This window comes from Tauraco erythrolophus, chromosome 4, assembly GCF_009769465.1.
Source record: "Tauraco erythrolophus isolate bTauEry1 chromosome 4, bTauEry1.pri, whole genome shotgun sequence".
NCBI classification, from domain to species: domain Eukaryota; kingdom Metazoa; phylum Chordata; class Aves; order Musophagiformes; family Musophagidae; genus Tauraco; species Tauraco erythrolophus.
In genome coordinates, this window is record NC_141468.1 from 64,325,768 (window position 1) to 64,338,190 (window position 12,423).

General features: G+C 40.3%; 1 protein-coding gene across 1 annotated transcript; it reads right to left on the reverse strand.

Annotated features, from left to right (window-relative positions):
* Positions 1–1,079: 1,079 nt before the first annotated feature.
* Positions 1,080–12,201, reverse strand: HSP90B1 (heat shock protein 90 beta family member 1). The gene is given in 19 exon segments (XM_086611150.1): positions 1,080–2,123; positions 3,291–3,389; positions 3,948–4,103; positions 4,216–4,294; positions 4,701–4,809; positions 4,812–4,836; positions 5,118–5,363; positions 5,599–5,868; positions 6,135–6,200; positions 6,285–6,362; positions 6,456–6,593; positions 7,288–7,404; positions 8,008–8,124; positions 8,785–8,896; positions 9,762–10,093; positions 10,476–10,592; positions 10,672–10,813; positions 11,463–11,562; positions 12,114–12,201. Coding segments are annotated over 19 exon segments (2,382 nt in total). The 5' UTR covers positions 12,163–12,201; the 3' UTR covers positions 1,080–2,093.
* Positions 12,202–12,423: the final 222 nt, after the last annotated feature.

Below are 12,423 nucleotides of genomic sequence, written 5' to 3' on the forward strand. Positions count from 1 at the left end.
AGAGCTGACAAAACCAACCCAAACCAAGCTTACAACTGCATTTTGTGCTTATTAGTAGCAAACACTTGTCACCCCAGGGCAGAGACAGCAGCTGGACCACAGCTCTGTTGCACATGATATCCTCAGCTGAGGAAGACAAAGCAGCACAAAGCATGACTCTAATGTGCTCTTTATTATTTCTGAAACTGAATCAGGTATGTCATCCTAAAATTAATCAAGGCATCAAGAACTTCAGCTATGTAACAGAACAAAGGCTGCCTACATTTACAAGTAATTAACAAATTAAGAATGCTATAGCAAACAGCCCTACACTTCCAATACTCTTCTTTAGTTTGTTAGCTGCAGCAGCACTCTTATCCACACAGCAGGCCTGAGACGTGTTACTCAGGCTGGTCAGAGACATAGAGGGGTGCATATTGACAATATACTGAGAAGTTTATCACTGTAAGTGATATTTTAAGAATTACTAAATCAAAACCTCAGCAGCAGTTGAGTGCTACAGAGCACAGAAGTTGCATGGCCATAGGAAGAGGACCATGCCGAAAGAAATGGTGTACCTGCCCTATTCAGTAACTTAGTACTAACAAAGGACTGCTATTAAAGGTGACGCTGCTCCCTGCTCAACTATGCTCTAGGGTTAAACCACTCAACCTTCTCTAATAAAAAAAGGCTCTGACAGAGACTACTACAGTAAGCAAAACACAAAACCACTGCAAACTCCCTCAAAACAACTTCAAGCCTTGAAGTCTCAAACAGCGTACTTCAATAAAGCCAACATCTGTGTAAATCCTAATTCAATAACCACACTGATACATGGCATTTGTATTTATTACAGGGAAACAGTACTTGGGCAATATAGAAAAAAAACTAGTAAAAGTCAATGGAAAGCAAGTTCTTCAGATCAGTGTTTAGTGCCCTCACCTAATTAGAAAGTTTATTTAGCTTCATATTACAAAACTCAAACATCACAAAAGTTCTGTTAATGAAACAGAAGTTCTTAAACAGAGTCACTGTACAGAAGTACTATGTACTTCTTCCACAGAAGGTGGAAAAAACAACCACCCCCAACCCACCCAACTTCAGTGTAAACACTTTCTACCAACCTTGTGAAGATGTTTTGAAGTAGAGGCACTAGTGAGAAAGTGTAGTGCTTCCCCCAAACACCAAATAAAGCTAATATAATGAATAGAAGTGGTGTCTCCAGTTCAGCCTGTCTACATTACAATTTGGTGTCAACAGATTTAGCTTGAGATAGATAGGAGTATTTACAGGGCTTTGCCATACTGAAGAGACATAGAACAAGAGAAAAAGTCTAGGAACAACAGCATTAATAACACATAAGAGCTTCCACCTTTAAAACACAATTGTAGAAAGCAGGACTGCTGCAGCTACACAAGTTAAAGGCAGGGTTATCAAATACCATGGAGGACAATGTAAGCTCAGAGGCAGTAAGCCACTTCTGGTTGTTATTGTTCACAACTTTTTTTTTTTCACTCATCTCAGCTGTAAAAGCTGCCATTTTGTACTCTGTGCAGTGGAGTCAAGTTGCATAGTCCAGCACAAGCTGGTAGGACTTCAGTTCCAGTGCTATTTTTAAATGCCCTATCTCACCTTTAAGATGTCAGTAGATACGTAACACTTCTTGAATGCCTATTTCAACTAGCAAGTTCAGTACAGCTCTGCAGATACACAAACCCCAACCACAGGCACACACTACACAGCTAAGCGTGGCTGTACCAGTGTGGAGAAGCACAAGGACTGCAAACTGCCTGTTGTACAAAGGACCTGAACACACAAGACAATCCCTTTTTCTCTTTGTGCTAGCCCACAAGATGAGCTTCCCATGTAAAATTTAGAGTTAGTGGTGTTTGGGAACATTTTATTTTGTACATGACAAGATTTTACACCAAGTCAGTTAAATAATACAAATTTACATTCATGAGGAATGTTTTTAGAAAAGTGAACTTAAAAAAAATCCTCCTTTACCCTTAAACCCCATACCATCCCTCAACATTTTACAGTGGAAAAAACCAAAACAATCTAATTCACATTCCCTCCTGACCCCCCAATGCAGGACGGTAGTTGAGTGCAGCTTACAGTTCATCTTTCACATCTGTGGATTCCTGTGGAGACATCAAACAGAGAATCAGACTCTTGCTTTTTGAAAGTGGAAAAAGGTTACAAGAATTGTTCCAGAAGAACTGAACCTCAATACTGTCGATGCTTTCCAAAGCACTAGCAAAAGTAGTAGTAACTTTTTAAGGAGGTTCAAATGATAGCATTTTAAGCATTTGCTATTAATAAGTAAAATAAGTACTTCCTGTCTGCTCAAACATTAGCATTAGATCTAGTGTTCCATGTTATCTTCAATACTTTCTAAATTATCTTTCAGGCACAGCATTAGTGCTGTTAATAGCCCTGTTCTACTTGACTGCACATCTACTTTCCAGTCAGTAGTCAGAAACCTTAATCTGCAAGTGTGCTAATCCAACAAATAGAACATAACTTTGATCATTTGTAATATATAACTGTCATTGCAGGTGTAAACTGCATTACTACTGTGTAAGCACAACAGTAACAGCAACAAAATTAAGTAGCTATAGTATAATAAAGCATTGTTCTTCAAATTTATTCTTGGGTAAACTGACATTTAACAGTAGGCAGGTACATCTCTAAAAACTATGTATTTATGGTTTCTTCTTGCAGGACTCTTCCAAAAGCAACCTGAGACAGACAGCAAATCCAGTTGGGACCTCATGATAAATTTAAAAGTTAATGTTATCAAGAAACTGTAGTATTGAGAGTTCAGCATATCCATCAAGACACCATTAAAACTGCAGACACTAGGTGAGTGAAGGCTGGCTTCACTCAACAGTTGAACTGTTCAGAGGTAGTGGTGTTGCCTGTAGTAGTGTTGCAAGTTTGCATTGTAAGCGTTTGAAACTACACTCTTGCCCATTTCTTGATGTTACTGCCCACAAGCTGCAGAAATCCAACATTAAGTCAACCGTAAGGGATTTGCTGCTGTTTTCTTGCCATAGGGCACTACTACAATCTCAAACTTAATTTATCTCCAACCTTGAATGTATTGTTTTCTTTTTACAATATAGAAGATTTGACAAGGAAGCATCATTCATGCTGCAGTTTTTTTCCTCTCCAAGAAAAGCTTGGATAACCTCACACTAAATACTACTGTCACAAAAGGCAAAGAGAACAAGTTTGTTGCCAGGAAGCACTAGATGAAACTGCACATAAATACTGTTAAGAAGAGTCAAAACTTGAGACCTTACCTTCTGTGTTTCACTGTCTTCAGCATCAGCATCCACCTCTTCCTCATCTTGCTCTGCCTCCTCAGCTGCATCTTCAGGCTCTTCAGGTTCCTCTTCCACCTGAAGGAAGGCCACAAGCAATTTCCTTTATTTGCTTAAATGTTTACTAGTTGTGGACTAGCTAAATACAGGCTACCACTATCAGTTCCTAACATTTACCCCAAGCTACCTGAAGGAGAAAGCAAGGTCTGTTTAGCATTGACACTATCATGCCTCTGCTGGCAAGATACCCAGTGTAAGTTCTCACATAGCATTGAGAACCCATATTATTCATACCCACTTAATGAACTTCTCCATTAACAAGATGGGTACAACATGCCTTTGGACCCTAATTTACTCCCACAGAAGCATCACTTAGTTAAGGATAGGACAATACTTGAGAAGCATAATGAAAGAGCAGAATCTCAAGCAACTGGAAAGAAGAGTTGAAGGAAGGCCATGAGCATTAAGTACAGACTCGTCAATTTCCCACCCAGGTACTTGAACTGGGCTCCTGGTAGCCCATCTAAGTGTAGGAAGCTGGATACGTTTCCTTTTACGCAAGTCTATCAAGTATCTGCTTTTTAAGATGTAGCAACAATAAGTCAGTTATCAGTCCCAAGTTGAAGGCAAACTAACCTTTGCATCCAGGTCAATGTTTAAACTTAAACGAAGCATCCTTTCTATTCTGTCTCCATATTCCTTCGTGTCTGGTAACATATATCCTGATCTCAAAGTTGCAGTTTCAAACAACACCACTGCAAGATCTGAAACTGTTTTGTCATCTTCATTTTCCTAATGTGGAAGAGCATTAAAAAAAATACCAACAAATAAGCAGAACTGTTAACTAGATTGCATGCAGCCAAGCAGTCACTATTTCACTACTGTTATTTATTTGTTTGTTTACCTTGACTCGCCTCAGCATGTCCTTTATCAGTGGATGCCTGGGGTTAATTTCAAATGTCTTCTTTTGGCTAGCATAGTAACTGAAAAGAACAGAATTTAGATCACTAAGTTTTGAAGTACAGGACCCAGCTACATCTTTAAACTCATGAACACTGATCACAGCCACAGTAACAAGGGTACTCCCTCCCCCACCCCCCTTTTCTACTAGCTTAACTCTAAAAAGCATCCCAGTTACTAAAGACATTTCATGTTCTCTTATAACCAAACGACAGACAGCAAATGCTACTGATGAGTCTTAGCAGGCAGTTTTACACACTGGGCTTTGAAGTAACAATGTAAAACTACAATGAAGACTGCAAATCAGTTATAAGTGACCTAAAAACATGAAGGATCATCTCAACCAGATGGAAAGCTGCTACGCACACCCTAAGCAAGGGAGGCCATCAATGGCATTTCATGTCAGCTGCTACAAAACTGAAAGCTTACTTTGTAGAAATGTCCTTCCCAGTTTGGTAAGCTTGAGCTTTCATGATTCTTTCCATGTTACCAGACCACCCATACTGACTAGCCACAAGAGCACAAGGAGACTGGGTTAACGTTGAGATAGCACAGCTTTTTCAATCTGCAGAGAAAAAAGCCTTCTTGTTAGTTCATAGAGCTAATACTTTATACAGGGAATAAGTAAATAACCCAGAAATTGCCTTTCACTTGGTTACTTCAAATTTTCTCAAAGTTCTAAGATGATACTCTAACTCATTATCTTCCAGAAATAAAGGTATTAAACATGTTTATCTAAGGAAGATGGAGAAGCTACTGTCAAGTCTATGTTCAAATAATCTGCAAGGCGTCTTGTAGCAAGTATGCCACCATTTACAAAAAAATCATTAAAGCGTAACATTTTACCTTGTCTTTCAGAGCTTTATCTTTCATCCAATTTAAGAGTGGCTCAAATTCCTTTTCCAAGGCTTCCCGACTCTCCTTAGACTTTTCACTTTCTTCAAACTTAACTCCTTCTTTTGCTACATTCTGAAACCTCTTGCCATCAAACTCTGGCAGAGCCTGAATACAGTATTCATCTACAGGTTCAGTCAGATAGATCACTTCATAGCCCTTTTTCAGAAGGCGTTCAACAAATGGCGAGGACTCAGCCTAAGATGACAAAACAGATCAGATGCCAGTTTAATTCATTTGGTACCAGCAGCTACTGAAGCCTGCATGGCTATTTGACAAACGTTGGTGCAAGGAAACTGAACTGCAGTAGTAACATAGGCATGGAGTCTCCACGTTTACAACAAATATACACTTCACAATGTTTATGGTACTACTTTAACTAGAAGCCATAATATTTTTTTCCCCCTTCCCTCTTTCTTCCACACTCACATACCTCCTTTCTGCTGGAACCTGCCATGAAATAAATTTTGTCCTGCTTCTCTTTCATTCTTTCCACATACTGGTCAAGGCTTGTAAGGTTACTTTCATGATGAGAAGACTGGAAACGAAGAAGTTTGGCCAATCGTGTACGATTGGAGTGATCCTCAATAACTCCAAGCTTCACATTAGTACCAAACTCTTTCCAGAATGTGTCATTGTACTTTTCTTCTGCAATTTTCTTGATCATATCAAGAGTTTTGCGAACAAGTTTCTTTCTGATCACCTAAAAAAGCAGCAATACCAAGTTTTAACAATAAGCACTTGGAAGAACTGTCAATTCAACCCCACTGCAAAGGATGGATTTTTAAAGACATTTATCATCCCTGATTTAAAGTGAACAAAGGTAGTCTGAAGACAGAAATGCATGGATTTGCTATACTTTAAATTTACATAAGGAGTGTGAAATGAAAGTTAATCAAGCTATTATTCTTCTAAATCTTGCTACTGTCATGTGTTTACCATGAGGGAATTTAAGATCAATTAGCTTACCTTTAACAATTTATGCTGCTGAAGTGTTTCACGAGATACATTCAAAGGAAGATCATCAGAATCCACCTAATTGAGGAAGAAACTTCTTAAGTACAGCTAAAAGTATTTGAAGATTTAAAAAAAAAATCAAATTCAAGACATAATACTTACAACACCCTTAACGAAGTTAAGATATTTGGGCATCATGTCATGGAAGTCATCAGTGATGAACACTCTTCGAACGTATAGCTGAATTACAAAAGGAAACAGCAGCCATGTTATGTTTGGTTCTGTTTGGTTTTTTAGACATGATACCATACCCACACAACTTGCTTATCTTACCTTAATGAAATCACTTTTTTTGGATCCATACTCATCAAACAGGCCACGTGGAGCAGAATTAGGAACAAACAAGATGGATTTGAAAGTTACTTCCCCTTCAGCAGTGAAGTGGATGTAAGCCATTGGGTCATCATGTTCCTGTGAAAAGATAATTCTTTTAACTGACATGGGGAAAATTTCAGTGAGTTAATACATTTCTTGTAATAACTTGAGTTTGTCAGGTAAGTACAATTATTTTACAATTAAGCTACCTAACCATGCTTTATTAGAATTGATTATGGAGACAAAAGTAGTAATCCTCCTTGAGACCTACTAGGATTGTTTGGAGTTTTTTTTGGTGTGGTGTTTTTTTTTTTCAAAAAAAAAAGCCAGCCACCAAAAAGTTACCAATATAGTAACACAGCTATCATCACAGCACAGTAAGAGATTCCTAAGTAACACTTTACACTGTATTTACATAGAAAGACAAATACTGTTTCTAAAAAGCTGTATCTTCCTCTTTCTTCCACCGAGCAATGTACAACACAAGCACCACCAGTCTCAGACTAAACTGAAGTTTCCTGCCAACATTTAAACACATCAGTAAGCTCCATATGAGCTGAAACATATTACTTCTCAAACCTAGGCCACCCATTAATTGGGTGGCAGCACCTTCTCTCTGGAAAAAGAATGGTTCCTGACTGAGATGCTACCCCTCCTAGGCTCTCTGCAATTCAGTCTATCTACCAACAGCAATTAATTCTTCAGAAATAGCCCATCCTGACTTTAGTTTTATGCAGCAAGAGACACTACAGAAAACTTACTGCTTTGGATCATGAGGCTCAGAGCTTACCTTGGAAAAGGTTTTGTAAAAAGCTTTGTACTCATCTTCTTCAACTTCTTTAGACGGTCTCTGCCAGATTGGTTTTATGTCATTCATGAGCTCCCAATCCCAGACGGTCTTTTCAACCTAAGTATGTAAACACCATAATATAATAAAGACTCATTCTTTGCTTCAGGTTAAGTCAGTTACAGAAAATCCACTGAGGTTAAGTCGCAAAACAGCATGTCAAAAAGACATGCTCTTTCCAATCTACAAAATAAATTACGCCATGGCTTGGGTATTCTCATTCAAGTACACACATTAGTATAACACATGGAAACAAAACCTAAGTCTGCACTACAGTATGTGCCATGTTCATTTAAGGCATTCAGCAAGTATCGGTATTTTTGTTCTACTCCCACTCTGAAAAAAGCTTTCCAGCAGAGTATACTCAATTTCAACTAGTCAGTGTCAGATTTCTGAAGTCCACTAACATTTCAAACAGATCACACAAGTATTTATAATTAGTTCTGGGACCGCTGCCTCACAAGGCTATTGTCAGTCATCTGCCTGATTTCAACCAAACCCATTTTTTTTTTTTACAATCTTTAATGACAAGATGTCTAACTGCGCTTAAACAGAATTGCTGTTTGAAAGCACACACACTACTGAAGTGCACCTCTGGAAGACTACCTATGAAAACTGCTGATCTGACGTAAGTTAGGAAGCCCCAAGCCTGACAAACCTTACCTTCTTAGTTTTTGGTTTCTTTTCTTCCTCCTCTTCTTCAACTGCAGCTTCATCATCATCTGTTTCTTCTTTCTCCTTTGCTTCCTCCTCTTCAATGGGTTCTTCAACAGTCTCTGTCTACAGAGACAATTGAAAGTTCGGAACTTGGACTATTTGGCTTCCTACCAGGTATCTTATAGTATTACCTCAAACTGCTTAATCTCTCAGAGCACTAGTTTAACTTGTGTTCTTTGCCTATCAAAAGCATTTCTTTATAGGTAGCTATCATTTTTTAGTCACGTTTTTTCATTTTTCTTTCAATACACTTAAGTTTTTCCATTGCTTTACAAACAATGCTAATCAGAGACTTGGGTGATTTTAAGTTAGTGCTACACCAAGAAAACATCAGAAGGACAGGCCTAAAAGTTAAGATGCTACCCTATTTTCAGAAGGACACTTAACCACGGATGGCCTTGTTTGAGAGCTTTCCAAGGCTTCCAGCTACCAAAGCCAGTGGACAGAAAATCCTTCTTAGTAATTAGTGCAGTCTTTCTCCTTTGGCAAGGTTGAGTCAGAATAAAACCAAGTTCCTTCTAAGTTTGTGATTTCAGCAACACATTAACTTTTGGAGAGCAAGTAACTAGTAAAACACTAGCCAGGAGAGTCAGGAACAGAAGAATTTTAGAAATTGCACAAGTAGAAATTCTATAGTATGCCTTGGCCCTTCCTGAAAAATCTGGTCAGACAGTTTTCACAACCAAAGCTCATACTGTGCAACGCTCAGTTAAATATACTTACCTTGCTGCTCCACACATATATGGGGAAGTTTATGAACTGTGAGTATTTCTTTACAAGATTTTTAACAGTATCCAGCTCAAGATAATCAGATGCTTCCTCCTTCAAGACAAGGCTAAAGAAAATAAAAATCTTCAATCAAATTGCTGGACAAATATTCTCAAGTAGTTTTACAGGAAAAGATGTATTTACTACTGCTGCACCTATAGCAATTCAAATTTATCAAAGTGAGATTTTATTAGTTTAGCTGCAAATCTCAAAAATACAATCCCTACTGAACTGCTCCAATGAGAAGGAAAGGGTGATTGTTTTCAACAATTGGGGCAGAATGCAATACCAAGAAGTCTAAATGAAAACTTCCAACCATATTGATACTTCTCACTTATCAGGACCTTGATGCAATCTTCAATGGCTTTACTTGGAACTAGAGCACTGAAATGATTTTTTTCATACTAAGTGCCTTCTTCAGGAAGAAGGCCTCTAAACCCAGATCAAATAAATTTAGCTGCTCATGAAAGCAATGCAAATAGGACTGTCAAACTACTTCTAGTTTGAGATTTGCATTAGACCAGTCTCACTGGTATATGAACAGCAGCCAGTGTCCAAGAAGCTCTAGAGCCCCTGTATAGGTTTCAACAGGCCACAATTGTGTTGAGGATCTGAATGAGTTTGCAGGCAGCTGAACCATCTGGAATTAGTTGCTGACAGTCAGTTGTCAAGTTGCTCATTGTTTTCTTAGTTCACCTAATCAAATGTGAAGCGAACTACATTATCACTCCACACTTATTTTGAATGCAAATTTAACAGTTATTTTGAATGCAAAGTTAACAGTTTGCATGTTTCTATTAAACTGAAAAAAACTGTATTACAGGAATCAAACAATGTATGAGTCACAACGCTAAAGTCATCCACATATTCCAATGAGCAAAATGGACCTAGACAACTCTTTTCTTTTAAACTCAAAGAAACTCAATACTTACGTTATGGTTGTGCCACGTCCTAAAGTGTTTCCTCTTGGGTCATCAATCACAGAGAATTCATTTGAATCTGACTCCCAAATATGTTGAGTATCGTTGTTGTGTTTTGATGTGACAATAACCCTGTCTGCCACTAAGAAAGCAGAATAAAAGCCAACACCAAACTGGCCAATTAACTCAGATGTTGACTGGCTATCATCCTGCATTTCGGTCATCTTGTTTAAGAATTCACTTGTACCAGACTTCGCAATGGTACCCAGGTTTTTAACTAACTCTTCTTTTGTCATGCCAATACCCGTATCCGTAACGTGAAGCATGTTCTTCTCTTTATCACACTGGGGAAAAAAGAAAGATGCAGTTTGACTTCACTTTTAGTCTTAATACATAATGTACTGCCATGGAAAAGTGGTGAGTAGCAGCTACACAAACTCAAACATACCTGGCTAAAATAAACTGAATTTGCAGTAACTACAGAAACGAAGACCTACCTTCTAAGTATTTCAATACTTCAGCTACTCTTTACAGAATCAGAAATGTATTTTTTCACCACTAAAAGAGTAGTAGTCTTTGATAAAGTTAATTGCATGGGTCCTCATGTGGTCCTAGTTTGTATTTGCACCAGTATTAAGTCAAAAATTGAGGTTTAATGATGTACTATCTTTTTACATTCCTTCCACCACTCCTCCATAACAGATGATTGTACCTAACGCTTCTTACCTTGATTTTGACTGTAAGTTCCTCATTACCAGCAAGGGCATTTTCATCAGTCAAGGATATTAACCGTATCTTATCTAAAGCATCCGAAGCATTTGAAATAAGTTCCCTCAGGAAAATCTGAAATAAAAACCAATAGTCAGGAATTCCAGAACACACCAACAGTTCTAACAGTTTATCTACTGATAAAGGCACTAACCTCTTTATTTTTATACAAAGAATTGATAATAAGTTTCATCATTCTGTTCACTTCTGCTTGAAATGCAAACTTCTCAGACTTTTCTCTGATTTCTTTGATCTGGGATGCATTTAGGCCATCTAGCTGGATAGCTTCTTCCTCTCTGTTAGGACAATGAAAACCTGTCAAGTAGTCTTGTCCACAAGCAGTATCGCTAATTTTATCATCTAGCAACAACAAAAGTCTAGTTAGAACAATACTAAGACCCTTAATCACTGACACAGCCCAAAAGCTACAAGATCAAGTGCATGAGTAGCTATCCCCAACTGCATAACCTTAATTTAAAACTTGGGAATGAAAATCCATGCTTGCAAGTAAGACTTTTTTCCTAAAAAGAAATTTAGGGAAGAATTCAGTTATGTTAAAACCACTGTAATCCTCAGCACGTGGTATATCTCACAGGAGATGAGGTGGTTCCCAGGCACAGAGCTATTTCATCAATAGGCACTCAATTGACACCATTTACATGCAAGAGTAAGTCCCTATTAATTGATTAGGTTTCATACAACCATCAACATTAGATAAAACCGAGTAGAATATTTCTGAATCCAAGTTCTCAGGACCACTTCTATTTGGAAAGAAACAGTCCTTTTCAGCAATATTTTGTTTCTCCCAGCTGACTAGATCTCTCTTTTGAATGACGTTCCCCTCTATTTCTTAGGCTTTAGGCATTACTGATGCTCTGACTGTTCAGAAGTCAGAGAAAGCCTTAAAGTTTCAAGAGTCACTTATGCAGAAACTCAGGTACTAACCTCTGAACAACTTCATCATCTGTTCGAGACCCTTCTCTGCTTTTACCCAAGTCATCTTCCACGGTCCCATCCACATCCACTTCATCAGCTCTAACCGATACTGCGAGAACAAGAAAACGAACAATCTGAGCCTGATCCCCAGCACATGCGACTTTAGTTTTTCGCTAACCCCTCCCCACGGCTCCCTTAGTTCTGTCCCTCCATCCCCACTCCCGGAGGCAAGTTCAGTCCAACCAGAGACACCAGACATGGGGGAAGGGGACGGACTCCTCCGCCCACCCTCCGCCCCCACTCGTGACGGCGCATGAGCCGCGTTAAACGCACCGTCCCCCTTTCCCCCGCTCCCTGGAGAGCGGCGCCGGCAGCCGCCCGGGGGGAGGAGGGCAGGAGGCCGGGCACCGCTTCCCCCTCCCTTCGGTACGCCGGCATGGAGAACAGCAGGGACGGGGGGAGTGCGGGGTGCCCCCGCTCCCCGGACGCCAAGGGCCCCGTCTCGCTTCTCATCAGCCCCCTAAAAAGGGGTGGGGGATTGCCCTAGCAAAAAGGCGTAGGGGGGGAAGGCGGGGAGGGCTGTTGGCCGCGACTCCGACCCCGCTCCCGCTCCCCCAACCACCACCCGCCAGAAGCTTCCAGAAGCCTGCGGGCACTCACCGGCCAGGAGCAGCACGCACGCCAGAGCGAGCCCCCACACCGACTTCATGGCGACGTGGGCCGCAGCTGCAGAAGAGAACGGCCCCAGGCGCCCCCGCCCCACGCTCCCGAGCCCGCCGCCGGCCGCTGCCTCCGCCCGCCGCCGAGCTCGCTGGAGCGGCCGCGGCCCTCCCCCTCCGCCTTATCAACGCGGGGCGCTGGAGGGTGGGGGGAGCCGCTCCACGACTGACCAATTGGAGCGTACCACGCCAAATATGCAGCCAATGGGAAGCCCGGGAGGGAGGGGCCTGCAGCTATCGTCGCCAATCGT